The following is a 24,565-nucleotide window of genomic DNA, read 5'->3' on the forward strand; positions in this document are numbered from 1 at the left end:
TCAGCAGATCAGCCGTTTCTAAAATACTCAGACCAGTCCATCTGATATGTTACATTCAAAGTCACTTAAATCACCTTACTTCACCATTCTGATGCTCAGTTTGAACTTGAGCAGGTCACCTTGACCATGTCTACATGCCTAAATGCACTGAGTTGCTGCCGTGTGACTGGCTGATTAGATAATTGCATTAACAAGCGCTTGAACAGGTGTACCCAACAAAGTGCCAGCTGAGTGTAAATAACTTTTAGAGCTTTTAAGTAAAATATAAAATTCAGACCACCAACTTAAAGTTATATTTAATAATTTAATTTCACCATGCATAAACCATATAGAAAATTCTTTACAGCAAAGACATTAATAAAAAGAAAAAGGACATTTTAATCATGAAGCTAAAAAGCAGCTATCACAGATCACTGAAGGCTCACAAGTTGTCATCAGGTTAGTCAGATAAGAGTTAGTTCATGGTTAGACAATGTAAATAAACATAACATAAAAACCTAAAACATAATCAGTTAGAAAACTGCTGATGTTATTTTTATGTTACATCCATGTGATTTACTCCCAGCTCTGCATGGGTACGCTCCATTTAACAAACAAAAAGTATCCATGACTGGTGGGTCGTCACTACTCAGTGACCCCCGACAAAAATGGGGGTAGGAATGAGTCAAGGTGAGTTAGTGGAGGTGGGGGTACATGCATAAAGCCTCCATTCTACACCTCCACCCTTTACAATGGCACTAGTTTCAAAAAAATACCAAGAGAAGTATTGCAGACAAGTTTCATTATTAATACTGCTTTCATGGCATCAAAACATTACAGCAAGCTCAATAACCTCTGTTATCTGTCACCTGCTGTAGTCAGGCAAAATCTCATTTTCACTGCAGAAGGCAGACCTTAAGAGGAGAAAGGTATGAACTACAGACTGGCCTTCGGGCGTGTAATTATCATCACTTCCCACAGTTTCACAGTTAGATTAAGTGGCATCAACACAAGTGACAGATGCATGATTTCCAAACATGTTTACAGAAAGAGAAGCAAAGCACAGATGCAAAGCAATTGGGATTGGATTTGATATTAAAACTTCTCCAATTATCCCGCTCAGGCCAATAATACAGACAGGCCTCGAAATTATCAGCGTGCTTCATTTTGTTGAATTGCGGCCGGGCGAGTGATCATGAATTTCAATTAGTACTTTCATCGGAAAATCTGCTTCATAACAAACACTGCTTAATTACAACGCTGCTTTATACAAATGACAAACCAAAGCAAAAACATCAGAAAGCACCGGCTTACATATTTGCGTTTCAAGCCCCCCCCCCCCACACACACACTTCAGCACCTGCCACTACAGTGAAGTTTAACAGCTAGAGCTGCCTGACAAATACTGGTAAAGACTGTGTGTCATTGTCTGGCAGATGGTCTGGCACAATCTTTGTTATTCTATGTGTATATGTTCAGTCAGGAGCAACATTTCATTTGGGTAGATGCACGACATCTTCCAGCGTAGAGATAACTGGAAATATGCTTCCTTTAAATAGACTCTCGCTGAATTTTAAGTGTCATTTCCTGTCAGGTTTTCAACCCGAGGCAAGTGGAAAAGTGAGAGAACAGAGGATTGTTAATTTACAGCTCTGCCCGTTCTATCACTTGGAGTAATTACACAGCATCACACCTTTAAAAAAAAAAAAAGAAAAAACAAAAAAGACTTAGTTGCCGTTTTCTGGTTGCTGTGTGGTTATAATTCAGTGACAGGGCAGAAGGGGGAGCTGTAAAGCAATGCAAAAGAAGAGGAATGAAAAAAGAAAAAAAAAAAAAAAAAAAAAAAGACAATAGGTCCAAATCACTTTAGTTCCATCTGGAGGAATGAGGATGCGCCAAGGGTGAGCAATACACTTTTTCCACTCATTCATCCATCCATCAATCCAGCTGTCAACTGATAGGAAGCCAGTGCTGCTGCTGCTGCTTCTGTTGTGGAGAATTAAATCAGACACCTTGACACTAAGAAAGTAGGCAGAATCAGAAGCGCTTGCATTGACAGTTGGAAACCATTATTGGCTAGCAATAACATCTGATTTCAATGATAAACCAAACTAACATTTTCAATACTCCAAAAATGTCAAGGTATGCTTTTAAGGGAGAAAACACAAGAACATAAAGATGGATCCTGAAGTGTTTCTACTACACATGTTCATTATCCTTCTGATAAATAATAGGTTTCTAATGCCAACTTGTGACGATGGAGTAGGGCTCAGTGACTTAAGCTTTGCTCAGGTTTTCATTAAAATGTAGGGAAACACTTCATCCTTCCATCCACTTCTACACTCAAAGCTACTGTGACTTGAGACAGTTTTTATTTAAATTGCTTCTTTGAAGTCACTTCCTTCATTTCTCCATTTCTCCACTCCTCACACAAGCAGGTAGTGTACTTTTTATCCTTGCTAGCCAGACACGAGTATCTTGCATGTTTCTCCTTCATTTTCTCGTGGGAAGTCATCTTTTTATCTTTAAAAGTATTCAGGCATCTTCCCCAGTCTCTCTGTTCATCTCCACTTGTATCTCAAAACAACACATCTTCATTGGTAATGAGACTTTCCACCACCAGTCTCTGGTATCGGATATCATTGAGCGCCGTCATGGCATCCAGCTCGGGTGCCCTCATAAGTGTCGGGCCAAAGACGATGCCTAGATTCTCGCTGGACATGAGGTTCTCCTTCTCATACTGCGTCACTCTGAATGAAGAGAGAGGGGTAAGTTTGTATACAATGTAAAAACAATAGTTAAATAATAACTCAGCTACCACAGAAGTATGTAACACAGTGAAACAACAGCTCGTGTGTGTCTGACCTCTTGAGGTGAGCCATGAGGCATCGCAGCGTCTCGCAGTGAGCTGGTGGCAGCAGCTTCAAGGCCTCATGGAGGGCCTCCAGGCGTTTCTCTGGGTCCGTTATCTCTGTCACACACAAACATTGAGATAATGTATCTATACAAGTGATGGATTTAGCCTCCAGGTCAGCAGCCAGCAGGGGGCGACCCCTCAGAAGGCAAAAAAAAGAAGTCAGATTGTATAGAAGCCATCGAGAAAAGACCAATTCTCATTTGATATAATGCAGCAAACATTTTCCAAATGAGTCTATGGCCTTTGTCACACATTTTAAGTATTATTTAATAAAAGTTGATGGTAATTTTGTAAATTATAAACACTTTTAAAGTAAAATAGACAATAAAGCAAGATATGATTTTAGAGCGTGGGTACTTAAAAAGTTTTTTTTTTTTTTTAAACTATTTTGGAGGCCCATTATAGAGATTTTGGCCTTTCAAAGGAAAATCATCAGATCAGTATTTTTACTAAGTATAGTTTAATTTACACATGGATAAACCCTTTTCTATTCATGAAATGGCCAGAATTATCAAACAAAAAGGCATGGACTTCTGTTAAGGAAGGTAATAGATACTCTTTGGTTTAGCTATAAACCAACCAACTGTGCTAACGTACATTATTGCCCCTTGAAAACCAAGATGGTAATTCCATAATGCTAAAGTTGAGGCTTCAAACAAACAGGACTTCACAAACATCCATCTTTTATATACAAGCTGTTTTCAGGAAGTCTAATTACAGGATACTCTATACCTAAGCAACATGTGGTACTGTTATGCACTAAATTTTGTTTTCTGTGAAGAATTTCATGTAATCTATGAACCACCTCCTCATGACGGTGAGCTCACCTGCACCCGATAACAGTCAGACCTCATCCGTCACACAGACGATGACTCACTTTTATTGAAGTTTAATTGAATCCGTTTAAACTTTTACTATTGTTGCTTGGTTCAGAAACCTAAATTTGTCCAGTGGGAAGCTCAGGAGTCTTGTCAGTCTTTTGAAGGCGAATGGTGTACTGGAGTGTCTGAACTGTTCACTTTGAGACACTTGTTTGCAGGGCTAAAAGACTGTGTGCCTCCTCCTTACCTAGTGCCACTGACATGCTTAATAATAAATGTTATTGTGCACTTTTGCTTATGAATTTTCTGCATTAGCTTATCTGGTAATGTGTATTCTGATATTATGCAAACTGTTGCTGCAGAACAAATTTCCTTCTGTGGTATAAACCAAAGATGACCTCGAACCCACGTTTCCACACTCTCAGCCAGCAGGCTCTGCCAGTGGATAGGCTTCCCACAGCACATTTCTGTTCTTTTTAATTCATTGTCTTAATACATTCAAAACTTGGTTTATCACATTTTGTGTGGTTACCCCAAGTCAGGGTTATAAGCAGATAAAGGCTTGTCTAGGACTGCTTTTTTTTTGCTTATTTCCCTATATTTTAGGGTATTTCTCTGCTAGGTTTGCTTCCTTGGTGTGGTTTGTTATAAGTAACTCTTCTCTCGCTTTTCTTTGTTGTACTGTGGAACAAGTCTGGTTAAGAAGCTGGTTCAGCTTATTTCTGAGAAGAACCAGTTAAGACAGCATTTTACTATGAAGGCAAAGAAAGTGTGAAGACCTACTTGCAGCTTCTATGAAGCGTGGGTAGGCATCGTATGTGATGAGGGGAATAGGCAGCTCTCTGAAGTAGAGTTTGAGGGCTCCGGTGATGATGTTGATGTCCTCGTAAGCATTTGAGGAAATATCTGCTTTCTCACCATCTGTTGAGGAGCAATCGAACACATGACATTTCATTGATCCTATAAGAGAAGCCTTAAGGAACAGCAGGGGGCGACACTCACCTCTATCAAAGGCCAGCTTGACGTCTTCAATCAGCTCGCTGAAGCCTGATATTCTGTACAAACCTTCTGACTGAAGACCTGGAAGGTTTAAATCATACTAACATTAATTTGATGTATCAAATGAGCTTAAATTCTGTATAAGTGACTAAAAAAAAGAAAAAGAAAAAAAAAAATCACCATGTGCAGCCTTTCTAATGAGAATTTTTGCTATTTCTGTCTTAAAGCTATGATAAAATGGAGTGTTTCTTTACTGTTCTATGGATATAGGAGTTATTCTAAAACAAACATACACAGAGAGAAGATGAGTGAAGGTAGAAGGGAAAAAAGAAAGTGTGGGGGAAGACGTCGACTGTCTCTCTCGCTCCAGTCGAGTTCAATCATTTCAAGCCTTTATTGATTTTTACGCATTAGTTTCACTCAAGTCATCAATAAAGTCCTGTCTGCGGCAGCCCTCTCGAGGCGAAAACTGTCACTCCTCACACACACCTAGATTCACAGATTAATCTGCCTGCGTACATCTTTTTAGCATCGAGTGGGTGGGCTGACACACAAAAGCAAAAGCATCTTGCGTATGCACGCCAGCCTCGTGGGCGTTCTCCCTTCCTCCCCCCCTCTCTTAACCTTGCTGCAAACAATACTTAAAAGGATTTTTCTGTTATATAAATCTCTGAGTCACACATTTGCACTCTCTTTCTCTCACCTCTGGCCTCAATTTCCTGTATGCACATGTCGACCACCATGGGCCTCTTGGTGTTGTGGGCTTTGACCAGCGTGGTCAGGTCACAGCTGTACACCTTCTTGACGTGCCGAAGGTCCGGCTGGCAGTCATTCGGGACGACTTTGGAGCACTGCTTATGGACGTTCAACCCACAGTCTGACAGAAAAACACACAGAGATGTGTTTATGTCACTTTATGCCCATTTTTAGGTATCTCTCATTTTTTACGTAAGTAATCCACCAGCAAAATCAGTGTACTTGTGAGGATACTTAAGGATAATTACTAGAATGGATGGTAAAAGTTGTATTTAAATGTAGGCATTGCAGAGGCCCAGTTCAATCACCCACACATGCAGTAATGATCACACTGACAGCATGTTCTTTGGCACCAAAACCAGTCTTTTAACATTTTAAAATCCACAAAACACAGCAGATGAGTCAACCGCAAAAGTGACTAACTTGAGCCTGCTGTCCCACTTTTGAGTCATGCTTTAAAACAGAAAGTACGAGTGGAAGAGGCGGAAACTGAATCATATTTGGAAGAGGAAGATTACTGGCATTAACAGGGAGAAGGGATGTATGTGTTTGTTTGTTTGTTGGTGATTTACCTGCACATTTCACTCCCTGAGCAATGAGACCCCACATGAAGTTGGCACAGTACTCACACCAGTGAGGGCCCCTGAATGTATGAACCTGGTTAAAGAGACAAAAAAAAGAAGAATTGATGTGTTTAAATGGTAAATTTACCACAATAATTATTAAAATAGAAGATCTGGTCATAGAAATAATAAAAAGTGAAATACATTAGTTAAAACAGCCAATAATTGTGCACTTGACCAGCTATACAGAGGAAAAAGGAAAATTATTCATATAGTCCAGACTGGGTCAAGTAATACCTGAATACCAGCAGTAACCTTTATTATGGAATGACAAAAGACTGATGGAGACACAATAGGGGTGCTGAAAGGGTACTCAGAGACAAATTATAGTGAGAGCAGAGTTTTAATCTGCTCATTTATTGCACAAATTGGCTCTGTATAATGAAATGCTAATAACCTCCATCACATTGCAGTGCTCTTTGTGTGTGTGTCTGTGTGTGTATGTGTGTGTGTGTGTGTGTGTGTGTGTGTATGTGTGTCTCAGTCAATGTGGACAAACCACATTTCTTTTGAGCCCAGGACATCATGTGTCCCTCACTAATGGTGATATGGAAATATAAAAGTAAACAAAGGCTGAAAGCATGAAACATAAAAGCAGAAATGTGTGTGTTTCCTAACAGTCTGAGCTTTCTGAGGTGAATTTGAATAAGTCCCCATGAGCTGAATCAGCAGTCCTGGCAGCACACACTCACGCATACACTCAGTCCCACATACACAAACAGGACTTAGCGAGCGAAGGAGCATCTCACCTTGAAGTTGTGGACCTTCTCATACTTGGGTGCCAAGTCGCTCTCCCTCAGGGTGGCCCGCCGCACCAGTGATGTGAGCTGTGAAAGGGCAAAAGATCGGATTGGTTGCCAGAAAGTGGAAGCAGGGGAGGTGGGTTTGGAGGGGGCTGGTGCCCAGTTGGCTCCTGCACCGGGGTCCGAGGAGCTGCTGGAGAGTGGCAAGGAGGGAATTGAACCAGCACTGGCATTCAAGGCGAATGCGGCGGTAAACAAAGAACCCTTCTGACTTGTTTCCTTCTCGCCTCGCCTGCGCGACTTCTTTTTACCTCTCTTAACAACATACGACTCTTGGCTCGGCATTGTGGGACCAGTAGGAATTGAGACTTATGAAAGAAAACAAAGTCAGAGTCCCACCGATTAAAACAATAAGACTGCTGAAAAAGAAATTATTCTTAAAGGTTGTTTAAAAAAAAAAAAAAAAAAAAAAAAATCCCAGAATAATTTATGAGTAGAAAACAGCAAAACAACTAAGAGTCAAATAATTTCAAAGGTCTATCTGACAACATCCCAAACTGAGGAGCCAGCACGTGACCAATCCTGCTGTCTTAGTACCACAAAGCTCAACCAATCAGATTAGTGCTGCATAGTGATAGGGTTGCATGGTGCAATTCCAGTTCATAACAAAAAAACAAACAAACAAAAAAAAAAACAACAAACAAAAGCCAGGCAGCCAGGCAGAAAACATGAAATCTGTCTTAAAAACTGCAGCTAATAAAACTCAATAAATCTCGACTTCTTGGAAGATGTTTGTGAAATCCTGATGCGACAGAATTCCTGTGTCTTGGTCTCGTGTAGGTGAGCGCTTCAGCCCACATGGCTGTGTGTGTGTTAATCCGCTTTCCCCATCCTCTACACCAGGCAGAAGCAGCGCTGAGGAGGGAGGGAGGGATGGATGGAGGCGGAGAGAAAGCCAGAAGGGGGGGGGGGGGGGGGGGGGGGGGGGGGGTAGGCTGAGCTACGGTGCAGCAATGGATGAATTTAACAGGTCACAATGAGAGGGGAAGGAGCCAATCAGGACGCTGCATTTTCTTGTTGTTCGTCACCAATTCTGCCACCTCGATTGTCCCAAGAGAGATGGAGAAAAGGAGGGAGAATGAGCTGAGAAACAATCTGTTTATTTCATTCATTCTTTCACACTTTTTCTTCCTCTTTGTTTCCCCTCTTTCTCTTTTGTCATTCTACCTGCACATTGCTCCGCTTTTCCTCTAACGCTTCCAATATTTATGACAGCTAGCAGCTGCTGCAAACAAACCCAGGCTGTAACAGATAAAAACAAACCTCATGTCCTTAGATTGCTCTTGGGTTGAATCCATTGTCTCATATCATACAAGAGACATTATGTAAGAGCAGTTTAGGGCTGGATTTTCACTTAAGTGCACTTTAGAAGAAGTACATTCATAAAGTACCGCCTCTGGGGTGGGGGTGGGGGGGGGGGTTCTCTCTTTTAACTTGTTTTGGGCAAACAAGAGGTGAGATTTACATGCTCTGTGTCTTCGATGGAAAATGTGGACTTACAAATAGATATAACCAAAAAATCTTTGGATTTTTCATCACAAATCCAATTAAAACAAGCTACCAGATAATCAGCTTCATTAATCCTCGGCTTATACACACACACAACACTGAAATTGTATGACTGCTCATGGATATTTAATGACTTTTGTCAACCTGCACCCTGCTGAATGCAGCAGGGTGCAGGTTGGCTCGTAAAAGAGCACCTTAATCACAGTGAGACAGAAAAGGGGGGGAAAAAAGCAGAACAAGCAAAACAGCTGTGGATAAAATCTATGGTCCTAAATAATTATTTATATATATATATATATATATATAATAAAATAAATCAAATATTTCCTTCTGAATGCCACTTTCTGTGGAAGATCAAAGGTGCAGTTCTCTTTCACTGCCACGTTTCATGTTACTGTCTAGTGAATTCAATTTCATAACAGGGCCTTAACAATTAATTTTTAAAAACAAACATCTGTATCACCCTCACAGGTGCCATAAAATGAAGTTTACCCTCATAATAAAAGGTGATTAGCTGAATGAGAATGGGAAATATGATTTTCCCCTCGTGTTTGTCTTCCCTACAGGGAGCTGCCTCTGGTCTCAATGTCACAGGCGTATGTACTGCTTTGTCTGCAAATCCACCCAATTATGAAGGCACACACGTACAGTGGACCACCCCCATCACACAGACACACACACACAGACAGTGATGTATGAGGTGCAGTGCAGGTGGTCATGCACTGCAGGTCACACAAGGCCTCATGAGGCTGAGCAGTGGTTTAGCAGATAAACATACTGCACTGTGCCTGTTGGTGTGAGTGAGTGTGTGGAAACTGGACTGTATTATACTCACAAGTGTTTGTGTGTGTGTGTATGCAGGAGTCTTGGGGGTTTTATAGCAGTTGACTGAATGCAGGTGCATGCACTTATCAGCACAAACTCACAGCTGCAGAACTGACATTTGCATTAAAAGTTGCCCAGTGATTAGCATCACCAGATAATCAGCTTCATTAATCCTCGGCTTATACACAAAACAAAAAACCTCCACCTACAGAAAAAAAGTTACCCTTCCATCCCTGCTTTAAAACTAATTACATCACATCTGAATGAAAATTAATAAGCCGACAACAAACTTGATTCCTGAATGCTTAGTAGCTTTTGGGAGATAGCAGGTTTCTGCAGGCAAACCGCTGTTATGTAATTTTACTGCAGAGCCCTTGGCTGGAGGCCATCTCTCCTCTGCATCCATCCTCCGCCTCCTTCTTCTTCACCTTCTTTCTCCACGTTCCTCATCTCTCATCCTTCCATCCTGCTGCTGCATTTACACCAACTTTCCTCAGCTTATTTGAATTCTCTAGATGGTTTCTTAAGATTTTAAGACCTAATTTTTAGGTACACATTTATGATTTCTTGATACTTTGTGTACTACATTATGGAACAGCAAGGTTCAGGGACTTTAAGAAATTACTACATTTATACCATATATTGCTGGTTAGACTGAAACAGAAATGTGTAACTCTTCATAACTATGCTGTCTACACTGTAACCCTAAATGGTTAAATTAGCAAGGCCTGTGGTGCTTTTTCCAATTATTCACTCTGTATTTAGTGCTGACTCAAACAAAATTCCATTGAATGTGACGCTTGCGAACCGCTCTTTTACGTATGAGTGTGGGCGGGTCCTCGTCTGGACACGAACGCCGAAGAGCGCAAACGTGGGAGAACACGCTCCCCTTTCTTGTGCTACGAACACATTTTACGGTCCAAACAAAACTACTGTAGCATCTGTGTGCAGCACAGAGGTAAACACAGACAGAAAATACGAGCAAGACGACAAGTACGCACTTTGTGCCCTTTTATCTGTGATATGAACTGATATAAAGCAGCAAGTTCAGCCTTAGAGCCCAACCTAATTCACAGCCGTGAAAATCGCTTTGCTTTTCTCATGTGATACACGTGTAATATGGTAGAAAAGGTTATGTTGAGACGGCAGAGTCACGCCCTTCTGCCGCTTTTGTCACGCGTTCTTGGTTCCAGATCAGCTAGCTTGCGGGGCCCGAGTTGAACTCATTTTTCAGCTGAGCACTAAGTGTGTTCGTGGTGGAAAAACCGCTGAACGGTTCAAATACTGGCACCAGCACCCCGTTGGTGGAAAAGCGGCATGTGAGAGCTGGACCATGGAGCAACAGAAGAAGGGGACACCTGGCACCAGGATGCACTATGGGAAAAAAGACAAGCCAGCAGAAGCAGTGTGATGCTTTGGGCAATGTTCTGCTGGGAAGCCTTGGGCCCTGCCATCCATGTGGATGTTATTTTCAGGAATGGTTTGAGGAGCAAAAAAAACCAAGTTTGAGGTGTTGACTTGGCCTCCAAATTTCCCAGATCTCGGTCCAGCTGAGCATCTGTGGGATGTGCTGGACAAACAGGTCCAACCCATGGAGGCCCCACCTCGCAACTTACAGGACTTAAAGGACCTGTTGTTAACATCTTGGTGCAGATACCACAGCACACCTTCAGGGGTCTAGATATGCATTTTGATGACCGTTAGATGTTAATAATTTCCTTATGTAAGACGATGTTCATGCAAAGCTTCGTTCAACCCCTTAAGGAGGAGATATGGTACATATATACATACAAATGACCAAAATATTCAAATGTCAAGCCTTTTTTTTAGATATTCCATGTCTTGTTGATGCCAATGTCCTCATCCCTTGCCATTTGATTAAAAAGAAAAGAAAAAAAAAAGAAAAAAGGAAGGACCAAACAAACTAGGACAAATCTCAGGCTAAGATCCCCCCGGCCTTCAGCTCCAGGAAGGATCTCAGCCTGAGTGTCGATACAGTTTCCATCTTAAAAATCCACATTTTTTGCAGGGACTGATGAGTTTGAAAAATGTTAACTTTTATTCACTGCGGTTACAAACTAAGGTTCATTATTATTATGCAACTTCTAAAGTTGAGTATACATCCTCTGAATGACGCACTCTAAGGTTTTGGATTTCAGGTTTGAACAATAATGATGGCATGAAACTCACTGCTTCTCACAGTACATAGGATATGTCTGGATCACTGATTATTCTCACCCTCTCCTCTGCGTTGCGGTCATCTTTGGCTGGAGTCAGTCCGTCGGGTTCCTCCTGGCTGTGAGGCAGGTGTTTTTTCAGGGTGGGCTCCTGATTCAGAGTGGTGTAGCCTACATGCTCATAGATAGGGTTTATGGTCATCTTAGCGATGTACTCCGCTGCCTGAGAGGAAAATTAAATCACTCTAAGTACAACCTGGAAACAATGTGCCAAGACTAGAGACAACAGCCAATTTTTTAAGCTTCTGGTGCAAAAAGTCCTGCTTCTTACCTACAGGTTTGGTATATTCTTATTCAGGTATCTTTTGTTGTAGTTGACTGTAGTTGGGGTTTTATATTTATTCACTTCTTCAGACACAGGTTTAGGTTATTTATGGCTATTCCAACACTGTTTTGTATCTTGTATTACTTTTCTATAGTTGAATAAGCAAATGATACTGAATGGGGAGCAATGTCTTTTGAATCAGAAATATTTGAAATTTCCTTCTGTCTTTCTTTTTTTTTTAAGGAATTTAAGGGTTTGCACGATCAACCAAAGAGGGTGAATAAACGTGAGCCAAACTGACTGGTTTCTACCTGTCAAACTCATTGCAAGTTTCTTTTAAATGCTGCTATTCTGGCAAATACCCATCCATAATTTATACTGAGATATCACAGCTTTTGTGTCTCTCAGCCCTATAGTACTGATGTAAATGAAAAAAGGAGGAGGAAGAGATCACCAACGCAAACCCATACCTTCGTCTCAATGTAGAGTGTGATGAGGCCATCTGTGACGAGGTCGTGGATGGACTCAAACCTTTTCTCCCCAACAAAGTGCTTCCCATCATGGTAGAGACGGAAGTTTCTCGTCTGGTTCCCAAACCTACAGAGGAAAAGGGACAAACACACACATAAACAAGCAAAGTCAGTTATTTAGTATTCAAAAAAAAAAAATCAAGATTCATTTTATGTTTTCTTTGTAATTATTTGTCAGTGAATGTGTCCTAAAGGTTTGAGTCAAACCTCAGAGACTTTGTTAAATAAGGGCCCAAATTAGCAATAACCTTGAATTTATCAGTTTTGTGATTGCAGGGGCCAAAAACTGAGGTTATCTGCATATCTTCATCTCTAATGCTGCCATTCTCCATTTGAAATCCTAATTTAAAATACTGCTGCTCTACTTTCTGCTAAAATAAAGTCAGAAAAGAATGGCACAAACTCTAATCAACAGACAGACTTTGAACTGGGCCACCACACTCACGCTGTTATTTCCTCCTCAGTGTATCACAATGAAACCACTGTGAGATAAACCAGCACTATTAGATCATTAACCCAAAACCCAACCTTTCCTTTTCTGCCACCCAGACTGGGACTCCAGTTTATGAAAGGGTATTTATGGAAGGTAATTATAACCACAGGGGTAAGAGGGACAGTAAATGAGTGAGAACAGCTGCGCAGGTGGAAAAATGACACGGCTATGAATAGCCCGAACTGACCCAAAACTAAATTCAAATTAAGCCATGCACCCATTTAAAAGTGTGACACCTACTCTGAGAAAACTATAGCTCACAGTCAAGTAAAGCTCACAGTAAATTGTGGGTAGCAGGGTCAACTGAAAGAAAATAAGGTGCAACATGGAGCAAAGTTCAGATTCACAGCCGGCTTCTGAACACTTGCATAAGATCACCCCTCCTCATTCTTTTACAAGGATTAGTGTGAGGAAACATGCAGGTAAACCTGAGCTGCTCAAAGTTCAACTCCTGACTTTACTGGAGAGATAAACCCTTACACCTCACAGCACCTGGACACACAAGTAGAGATGCTTTACACAGCAGCACTCACTCTTTTCCTGTCAAACAAATGCATCCAAGACAGAGGTGTGTATTATTGATAGTTTTTAAGTTAGGGCAAAGCAGAATACCTTAAAACATTGTGATTTTCTATGGCTACATTTGCTTTCTGTGGCTGTACTACTTCTCACTCTGGCACTGGATACTGTATTGATATAGCTGTCAATCACACAGTCACACAGATAAGGGGAAAAACATTTAAAAACTGTCACTGCTCTAAAAGTACAAGCAATTTAGGAAAGAAAATCCACTGTGACCAATACATGAACAACATTTATATCAAATATAGTTTTTATTATATTATTACTTTTATCTTGCATCTTCGATATGTATTTGTATTTTACAGATCATTAAATATTGTGTATACCTGAACAGGCACTGTAGGTGGAAATTAGCTCTGTTTTCTGGAAAAATCTAGTGGCACCACTAAGCTCTTGACTATATGAGTCTCTCCAAATTAGCATACCTTAGAGCCAGTGTGTATGTGCCCGGCTGCCTCTGACTCTCTCTGATGAGGTAGCTGCCTTCGGCCTGACTCAGTAGCTGGTCGGCCTCTTCTCTTGAGATCATCCCATGGAACCTGGATGCAAAAGGAGCAAAACGTAAGTTTACTGGATAAACTGAAGAATCTAATGAAGAAAAATCCAGATACTGGTTGAAAAGCATCCTCATTCTAAAATGAGTCACTAATACAGAGAAAGCCAACTTACTCTCTGCCATAGTATTTAGGTCGGTTTTCAACCTGCAGAAAAGAGAAAAGGTGATTGTGAAAAAAACCCAACAACAAACAAACATCAAATGTCAAGCAGAAGAATGAACCAATCTGCAAAAAGAAAAAACAACAGGTGGGATTTTCAAACAAAAGTTAAGGCTCGAAACAAACTAATGGTAATATTCAGCCATGTCATATGCTGCTTGGAGATCATTCATTAAAAAAACCCCAATAATAACACTAAAATGCAGTGTATAAAAATGCTTTAACGCCACACAACTTGTGTGCTCTTATGAAATATGTTAAAAAAATTTGGAACATTTTCAGCACTCAAATGTAAACCGTGTATGTGTGTGAGTGCGCGTGTGTGAGTTTGAGTGTGTGTGTGTGAGAGACAGAGAGTTCGTGAGTGTGTGGGCACAGAGAATATTGCATGAGTCAGATAAAAAGCTGAACATCGTGTTCTCAACAAAACTGCTGTCAAGCCAATAAATCAACCAGGGCCTAACAACAATGGTGAATATTAACTTAAATGCTGGGTGCGTGTGTGTGTGTGAGTGGGAGCAGGTGTGGGGGTATATGTGTGTGTGAAAAAGAGACTCAATCACCATAAGACGCAGATAAGAAGCCATCAGGGAAAGAAAATCAAGACCTTGTACATGGATCCATGATGGAAACCAGCTTTTATTTTTAGAACAAAGTGGAAGTCAGGAGCACTAACTAAATGCCTACTGACTCAAATGCAAAAAAAAAAAAAAAGAAAAATGGTCAAGCTGGTAAAATCCAGAGAGGATCTTACAGACATATTCTGATAAGGAGAGAGGAGACATGCAATCTCTTTGCTGTCAGTCATGCACGTGCACCTCTGAACAGCTTCCAAATCTGCTCTGAGGCCTGTCAGTAAGCCATGCATGCAATGGACACACTGTTGAGTGCCAAGCTGGGGGAAAGAACCAAAAAGGAAGCTTATCTTCAGTCCTTTTATTGTCTTTTGAATGAAATGATGAAATAAAGGGCCACAGAGTGAAATAGAAAGATTCTTTTTAGTGTGCCAGACAGAGCCGGTAAGCAAAGATGTGAAATACTGTAGAAGTGAACCTAAAGAGGACACATTCCCCATTTTCACTCATATAGACTACTCAAAAAAATTAAAAGGAACACTTTTTAAATCAGAGCATAACATTGAGTCAGTTAAACTTCTGGGACATTGTTAATCAGTTTCAGCTGCTTTGGTGTAGGTGCACTAGAGGGGCAACAATGAGACAACCCCTAAAGCAGGAATGGTTTTACAGGTTGGGGCCACTTATATTTTTTCCCGTCCTCATCTTTTCTGACTGTTTTCCTACTAGTTTTGCATTTGTCTAGGGTCAGTGTCACTACTGGAAGCATGAGGCGATATCTGGACCCTACAGAGGTTACATGGGTAGTCAAACTCCTCCAGGATGTCCTATCAATATGTGCCATTGCAAAAAAGTTTGCCGTGTCTCCCAGCACAGTGTCAAGCACATAGAGGAGATTCCAGGAGATGGGCAGTTACTCTAGGAGAGCTGGACGGGGCCAAGGAAGGTCCTTAACCCCTCAGCAGGACCAGTATCTGCTCCATTGTGCAAGAAGAACCAGGATGAACACTGCCAGAGCTACAGAATGACTTCCAGCAGGCCACTGGTGTGAATGTCTCTGATGAAACAATCAGACTTCATGAGGGTGGCCTGAGGCCCCGACGTCCTCTTGTAAGCCCCGTGCTCACTGCCCAGCATGGTGGAGCCAATTGACAATTGCCATAGAATACCAGAATTGGCGGGTCCACCACTAGCAACCTGTTATTTTCACAGATGAGTGCAGGTTCACCCTGTGCACATGTGACATACATGAAAGGATCTGGAGAACTCGTGGAGAATGTTATGCTACCTGTAACATCGTTCAATGTGATCGGTTTTTGGTGAATCAGTGATGGTCTGAGGCGCCATATCCATGGAGGGACGCACAGACCTCTACAGGCTAGGCAACAGCACCCTTAATGCCACTGGGCAGGACTACACTGGTGCACTGTGTCCTGGGTTTCACCTGGTGCATGACAATGCCTGGCCTCATGTGGCGAGAGCATGGAGGCAGTTCCTGGAGAATGAAGGAATTGATACCATTAAATGGCTCCCACCCTCACCTGACCTAAATCCAACAAAACACCTCTGGGACATTAATGTTCCGGTCCATCCGATGCTGCCAGGTTGCACCTCGGACTCCCCAGGAGCCCAGTGATGCCCTGATCCAGATCTGGGAGGAAATCCCCCAGGACACCAGGAGCATGCACCACTGTTGTCAGGCATGCAAACAAGCACGAGGGGGTCATATAAACTACTGAGTACCATTATGAGATGCTGCAATGAAATTTCAGGCAAAATGAATTTTACACTTTGGTTTTTGGAGTGTCTTTGAAGTTAGCCCTCTGTAGACTGATACTTTTCATTTCCATCCAATGATGTGGCATCCTTTCATTCCTAACTCATTACCTAGTCTGTATCAGTATTGATATCCAGCATGATTTTTTTCCCCATTGAGATCTGATGTGTTTTCGTAGTGTTCTTTTAATTTTTGTTTAACATTGTATATGCTATTACAATGGTAAATGTTCATATTAAACAAGGAAAAAGTTTCAAATGGGGCAGTCAGAGCCTGCATACTTCAAGAAGGATCTCAAGATGATATCTACCAATTTCTTATTTGTTTGATATGCATTTGTTAAAACATAGTGCAAAATGTCTAAATATGGACCTTCTTTTCCAATGATATAGATCCAGACCCGAATCTAGGTCAACTTCAAAAGTGAGTCACATCTAACTAAAACCCAGCTGATTTATCAGAGGGTTGACATTAGCCAGTATTAGCCATTTGCTAATTTAATCTGTTTTAGCATTTACAACAGCTACTAAATTAAAATTTAAAAAAGTCCTCTTTAAGAGAGAAAGGATTAACCAGTTATAGCAGAATTATACTATATCACATTTCTCAACACAATTTTTGTTATCCAAAAACCTTATAATAATTTTTATTTATTAATTTATGGCAAAAATACTCACCTCCATCACACTCAAATTATGAGTGTATGGAGGTGGACAAAGTGCCTGAAACCAAAACTACAAAAAAGCAAAATCAAAACAAGAGTAACTATGCTCCATGGAAAAATAAATAAAGCAACCAGAAGAAGTGATAAAAGATCGGCAAGGCCTAACATTTCAGCTGACTGTCAGCTGAAACAAATGTTAACCCTTCAGTTAATATCAAGTGGCAACCAACTTTAACATTATAGTTTTAAAATATCACAACATGTGAGAACTATTGTGGGAACCAACTTGTAAAGAAAGTGGGAGACTTATAATATTGAACCAGACCAAAAAAAACATGATCACGATTAATTCAACGTCTTTAAGCTGTTCAACCTGACCCCTTACTGCATTTCTAATAATATAAGAGAAGCGTTGAACCAGTAAATGTTTGTGATTATTATATCTAGTTCACCTTTTTCTTTCAGGGAGGTGTTATTGGGTTTTGTCCACTAAACGAACCCGATAAAGAACAGAGTTTTTCATGCTGCAATAAATATTCCAAGACTCTTCTCTGTCTGTCCATTAAAGTGAAGTGATATCAATAAACCGATTAATCTTTTCAGCACTAAGTCACTTAAATCTACTGCAGGGTGTGCTTGTTTTTTTTTTTTTTAAATGTCGTGTAATTTGATTGTTTGATTGCCCTGCTTTAAAAATGTTATTGCTATAGCCAGAAGACAGTGTAACCTCAGGTTTTCAGCTAAAAGACACACTCTCTCTCTCGTCTCCTTTATGCTACTCTTACATGCCAAATTAAAAATAACCAGCAGCAGAAAAGTGCTTATTGGTGCATCATGAAATCACATATGGCTACACTCCCAACAGACAAAGTGGGGCTGCTGGTGGCGGGGGGGGGGGGGGGGGGGGCTCCTCCACCCTGTCTGCCTGCCGGTCTGCTCGCTTTAACTGGGTCAGCACTGACTAGCAAACCAAGGCCAGGGCATTGAACACAACAGCTGCTCATTTAGAGCGCGCGCACACACACCACACACACACACACACACACACACACACACACACACACACACACACACAACACACACCCTCCCATCATACCATAAGATGACTATCTTTACACACAAAAGCCAGATGTACAATGCCCCCCCCAAATCTTTATTAATCCCCCTGGATTTCTCCAAACCACACTGAGCAGATGCGCTGCTGCGTGGCATTTAGTGGACATCAGCAACATGCCAAACCACCTGCATGCCCTCGGCTAGGATGAGCCCTCTTCTAACTAAACCGTTCCAACATAAGACAAACATACTTCAGTTCGCTGTAATAATAAAATAAGCTGTTCTAAGTGAATTCACCTGCTGGAATAATTGAATGTTTCCTTAATAAAGTCATCACTTCTACTACTTTCACAAATGAAGCACCAGTCCTGCATTTTCAGGGAACGAGCATCAGCTCCAACATAACGCTAAGAGATTTTTCATGTCCTTTGTGTAGCTCAGGATTAGTGTAGCATGTGACCTTTAGCGCAACACCATCTCTGATCTCTCTCATCTATCCTGTTACGCTTGTTCCTCTGCTAACGAAGCAGAACAGCTTTAAATACAGCAAGGACAGAGTGTGAAAAATCCTGTTAGATTGCCTCAATAATACAAACCTTTTTCTGCTAACATAATAAGGGCATGATATACTGTCGGCTAACATTTGTAGATTAAAGACAGCTTGACAAATGTCACCCCTGAAAACAACAGACTGGTGAAGTGCAACAGAAAAATAATCAGTCTTGCTACAAGCGGAGTCAGCAGTCTCTCTGAGGAGAGAAACCTGCTTTACTCCAGACTTCATCCATACTATTCTGTTTCTGTTGTTGGTTTTTAATCACACATTAACTTGTTGTTGAAACCAACAACTGAAACAGCATCTGATGCTTATGGCTGAAATTGGATGCTTTCAGTTTATTTCACATGAAAAATCTATTAGGGTACATGCCCATACTCTCTAAAATTGTTTTAGCAGAACCGATTGTTTCCATAGCATGCAAAGCGGTAGATTCTGAGTAACAGCATGTCCATATGTAGACTTCACAGTGCTATATACATTCAGAACCACTAGATGTCACACTGGGGGACAGTCACTGCCAGTGCCCAGCTCATTGCCAGGCCTCCTCCCCCCAGGCTAACTGGCCCAACTGGTCACAGCAGTTGACCTGAGCCTGGGTTTGCGAGAGGTTTCTTCCTGTTAAAAGCGAGTTTTTCCTTCACACTATCACCAAGTGGTTGCTCATAGGGGGTTGTTTGACATTTGGATTTTCTCTGTAATTTCTCTGTAATTATTGTATGGTCTTTACTTTACTTTAAAGCACCTTGAGATGACTGTTTGTTGTGGCAGGATATAAATAAAATTTAATTGAACTGAATTAGTGGTGGTAGCAGGTCATTTTCTAAAATAAATGAATAAATATCACTATATATATACAGTTTTTGGAAGTAAATAACAGAGCAATCTAGTTGGTTCCTAATCCTGTACATGTACTATAACTTTACTGTCTTGAACTGGAGTTTGTATCAGTAGTCCTTGTTCTGTTCTGCAGTCTTGGTAAGCCTGGCACAGCGATACATGAACCATTTCTCCACCTGCTGCACGGTATGGTTAGAGGGGCTGCTCAGCTTGCAGCAGATCACCAATGCAAAACAAGGATTACTGTAACCAGCTGCAGACCAAAATGGAGACTGTACGACCATGTGACAAAAGAATCAGGAGAGGCATAGAAATGATCAAATGATCAATGACTGCCACAACAGTGAACTGGTCAACCAGCTAGTAAAGGAAAAAAACAAACCCAACAAGACAGGAAGGGCTAGGGATCGCAAAGTACAAGTACTGGGTGTTTAATGTACCTGGATGGCCTGCCCAAGTAAAGTCTATGTGTGGGGAAACACTGTCCTGCCATCATGATAAGGGTCCAAGCTGCTCTCCTCTGCTCTCTGTTTCACCATGGTTGTGTATCTGCTCTGCAGCCCATAGAAAATACACACACACATACAGAAACAGACACACAAACACAGAGAGGCAGAGAGCTTTGTTTTTTGGGGGGGAATCGACTGAACGTCTGACTAACTTTTATGTTCTTTATAAACTCTGGGGATGGCCAATGCACTAGCATGCACACACTGCTTACTCAAACAGGAACAGGAACTGTATTTTTACACAGCAAATAGTTTTCTGCTGCTATATTAACATTCAGAATCTCACTCAGAAAATTTAACATTTAAAGAAGCAACATTTTCCAGGTAAAGTTATTGTGAAGCAGTGTCATGAACTATTGCACCAAAAAAAATGCGATAAAAACATAAAAACATCTGAACTCCAAGATGAACGGTCTCATCGAGATGACCAAGGAAAATTAATCACAAAAGAGAAATTATTTTTGCATTTGAAGACTAGTTCATAGATGATTACTATTACTTTGCCTCTTGTGTATGTAGTAGATTTATGCTATTTCACTACAACACCACATGGATAAAAAGTGGCTTTCAAAAGATGAGATGTGCTAGAACGGGTGATTGATAAATAAGAAGTGTTTTCTCACCTCAGAGGTGCAGGTGACTCTGCGTGGGTGAGGTGCCTCCTGCTGGAGCTGATATACTATGACAGAAAACGGGCCATGTATAAAAATCATTAAACAACCATCCCAAAACAAAGAGTACAAAATCTTTCATCAGATACACTTTTAAAGTAAACTGCTGTTCTAAAAGTTTCTAAAAACTCAATGTGTGAGCAGGAAAAATGTCATATTGATACTTACAGTAGGATTTCCACACTGGTGGCCTGTATTCATCATGATCTGAGGACACAGAAAGTATAGCAATGTATTTCACCACCGCTCAAACTTAATTCCTTTGCTTCGGTGCCCCCAAGTGGAGAAAATATGACAGTGACCCCCCCACCCCATCAGCTCTGTGTCTAAATTTTGATATGATCCATCAAATGGATAGGACGACATCAGAATGTGCTTGTTTGATCGTTCACCATCTCCCTGATGTTAACCCAGCATAAAGCAGATAATTTAATATACACACAAAAATCAAACAGTTTACAGTGAAATGTTGGCTGAGAGGTCAGGTAAAAGCACCAGGATTTTAGGGCACTTGCATGAATTTCATGGCTGGGTGTTGAAACTGCTGAAGGAAACAAACCAAACAAACAGCGAAATCTACGCTCCGACACTGACAGCATGACTCCTTCATTTTCTAGTATGTATGCAATTACCTTGGGATATGAAATTGATGGATTACGTCTTTTTCCACAGCAGAAACCGCACTGAGCATAACTCATGTTTAAGTGGCTTAATGAATAAATCTACTCCGTGAAGCATAAAATTCTGTGAAAGATTCATTTATACTGCAGTCGCTTTTAAATGAGCTGTGCAGTGTTTATCTTTGTTACGCTCAGACTAGCTTTCACTGTCAGCCATCCCCCCACCCGCCCAGGGCCGACTCGTGTGAAATTAATTGTAGATGGATATCAACATTGTGGCAGCATTTCCCTGTAGTTTGTTCAGCTGTAACAGACCTTAAACAATGCTGACATTAATATTAGCAAACATGATTAAAACCAAAACAGTTTAGCCTCAGGCGCTGGTTTGGAGTTTGGTTGAACTCTGGAGGAGCTGCTGAACATTTCCAGTCAAAGACATCCATTGTGGTTCCTGCAAAAGCCTTCCAGGTACAAATTTAACATTCTGCACTTCATATCTGCTGCATTTGTGCAAAGTCACATCACTGCTACAATGATCCCAATGCCCAACAGAAATTAGATTTAACACTGCTGCTTAAATTTGGAGAAAGAGAGATTTGTTACATAACCATGACAAAGGTGGTATTGGTCAGTATGACATGTTTATTTGTTCTTTCTTTACATGCTGTTAACTATAAAACTGTTTTTTAATGAGAGTTGATACTTTGTATAGAAACTGCAGCATAATAGTCTGTTTAGATCCTATGTTCTGGGTTTTGTGTTTCTTCATGTATTTATAGTACTGTGCAAAAGTTTTGTGTTTTACCCCTCCTCTCTTTATACTTTGCTTCCAAGGATCCAGACTCTTGCAATAATTCAAATGGGTCATGAGCAATAGTCCTCCAGGCTTTCTGAAGGGCTTTCAAAATTGTTCTTTGAATACTGGCTGCTTTTTCACTCATTTTCAGTCCAGTTCTTGTAGCTGACCATTTTCAGAGGAATATTTCTGGAGTTTAAGAACTTATACACATATACCAAGGTGAATGCACAGGTGCAGGATAAACCTGCCCTTTGTAAAAAACAAATAGTTTACAATAAGGTACGGTAGCAGAATGCATTTATCTATACATGCAAATGTACTTTTATGTATCCATGAACCCAAAAGCAAATAAACAGACACAGGACTGCACATTTCACATATTTATATGTTGAAAAACAAAAGAAAGAGTTCAAAAAAATAAATAAATATATATATATATATTATATATATATATATATATTATATATAATATATATATATAAAAAACGTAATGTATATTTGTAATTAACTAAGAAATCCTACACTGAACTGAACAAATAAACTATAACATTTTACAGTTGACCCCTATTTTGTGTCACATATACAGTTCAGCTGTTGCAGAGTTTCAAATAATGAGGTCAGTATGTGTATAGTAATCCCTGAGAGCCAAAAGCTCAGGCTTCAGACTGCTCTAAACACAGTTTTTCAGTCGATGTATGATGTCAGTGAGAGGAGATGTCCTTAATGTCTTCAGCTCTGGCTGTGAATACAAAAGCCTCACTCACCTGCTGTTTTTGTCCAGCAGCCAATCAGCAAAAAGGTGGCTTAAAGGGGAGGGTGGCCTTAAAAGGGAGAAGAACTAAGACGGCTTGTTTTAGACGTGAGATGGACTGAGGGGCTGTGCCAAGGCACATATTAAGATAAATAAGGTTTATTTTAGAACAATGAATCATGCAAAGCTATTTTAGTAGAATCAAAAATCAAAAATACAGAGCTGGAAATCAGCATGTCAAGCCCCCTTTAACCCAGGCCTCTTAAAATATATTTTTGTAAGCCATCTGGCAAATTCAGAAGTATATTTGGTCTTCCATCTTCTCTGCATGGGCAAAACTAACAGTCCATTTCCTGCCCTGGTGTACTGAGTTCACTCTACAAGCCTTATCTATTCAACACTTGTTGTCTCGGTATCCTGTCTTCAAAATAACTCCAAATCCTCCCCGGGCAATCGTCTCACCCTCCTTTTCTTGAGGCAACACAGGCTCAAAGATACATAAACTAACACAAAACCAGACAAAACACACAAGCTTTTCACACTCCCAGCATCTGCAACACCAAATGGTCACTTTTCCTTTTTCATAACACACATAAGAACCACTGGCCTGTTTGCTGCACAAATAAGGGTTAAAGTAAACCCTCCTCATGAAGGATGGGCATTGAAAATCCATTGAAATTGTTTCCACAGGGAAAACTGATCAGGAGTCAATAAGACGTGTTATAAAGAATGAGAACTATAAACAGAACCATTTATTTCTATGGTATCATTAAAATACTATCAATTATTTGAAACTAGCCTTCACCTCTTGGCACCCACCAGAGACGGACACACATCAGTGGTGATGATAAAAAAAATAAGTAATATTTACAAATATATAAAATCACTAAAAAAAAATCCTTACTTTTGACGTTAATTTTACTCATCATGCAGTATATTTAAACAATGATGTGTTACTATTTTTTCTTAGGTAAAGGATCTGGGTGTTTCTTGCAACATTAAATCATGTCCACGGTTTAAAACTTATTTAAATACGCCAGCTTCTGCACCCACTGTCCTCTTTCAGTTGTCAAAAAAAAAACCAAAAAAAAAAAAAACAGATTGTAAGTTAATAATAATAAAATGACGCAACATTTTTGACCCATAAGAAGCTCCAGTGGCAATCATGTAGTGTGAGTTGCTGCTTACCAAAGACATTTAGGGCCATCTTGATTCTAAGATAATGATGATGAACAATTAGGCAGCAGATCCAGATTTCCACTCTCTCAATTTAAATCCTGAAAGACAAAAAGACACAAAAGCAGCGCAAGGTGAAAGTGTGCAACCCCAGCTGTAGGTAAGACAGCCCGGCCAAAGTAGAACCAGCTGAGTAACGACACACAATAACTGAAAAGCACGGTGTATAAGAAAGCTAACGTTAGCGGATTCACTTTAGTTGGTAGGCAGTCCTGGAGGACTGAGCGGCGCTGATGGACCATTTTTTCTTTTTTAAAGTTACACTGTAAAAACAGGATTTGCGTCGTAGTAAAATAAAAGCGCACCAACCACGACTCCCAACAATGCGAGAACACACGCTGGTTTCAGAGCCTAAAGGTTAGCCAATAAGACGTGGTACTCACATCCCCATTCTACATTACAGTCGCCATCTTGCTGGGTCACGTGAGCAGTCTCGCCCTTTCTCCCTCTCCCTCT

The 24,565-nt window shown here is 40.6% G+C and overlaps 1 protein-coding gene across 4 annotated transcripts; it reads right to left on the reverse strand.

Annotated features, from left to right (window-relative positions):
- Window positions 1-317: 317 nt before the first annotated feature.
- On the reverse strand, window positions 318-24,555 carry LOC115796089 (N-chimaerin). 4 transcript variants are annotated; one of them, XM_030752334.1, is made up of 15 exons: window positions 24,493-24,555; window positions 24,062-24,150; window positions 20,872-20,910; window positions 20,656-20,711; window positions 14,009-14,040; window positions 13,765-13,878; window positions 12,205-12,331; window positions 11,471-11,632; window positions 6,845-6,922; window positions 6,045-6,129; window positions 5,420-5,593; window positions 4,720-4,797; window positions 4,501-4,638; window positions 2,845-2,950; window positions 318-2,729 (listed from the first exon to the last, which is right to left on the reverse strand). In XM_030752334.1, exons 2-15 carry the CDS (start codon window positions 24,078-24,080, stop codon window positions 2,558-2,560), a joined length of 1,380 nt encoding a protein of 459 aa, XP_030608194.1. In that variant the 5' UTR covers window positions 24,081-24,150; window positions 24,493-24,555; the 3' UTR covers window positions 318-2,557. The 4 variants fall into 4 exon arrangements, with proteins under 4 accessions (XP_030608194.1, XP_030608211.1, XP_030608216.1 ...); XM_030752351.1 differs by having other exon boundaries at window positions 24,419-24,499; XM_030752356.1 differs by lacking the exon at window positions 24,493-24,555 and adding an exon at window positions 24,415-24,489.
- Between the last annotated feature and the right edge of the window lie 10 nt (window positions 24,556-24,565).

The sequence above is a fragment of the Archocentrus centrarchus genome, chromosome 2, assembly GCF_007364275.1.
Source record: "Archocentrus centrarchus isolate MPI-CPG fArcCen1 chromosome 2, fArcCen1, whole genome shotgun sequence".
Lineage (NCBI taxonomy): Eukaryota > Metazoa > Chordata > Actinopteri > Cichliformes > Cichlidae > Archocentrus > Archocentrus centrarchus.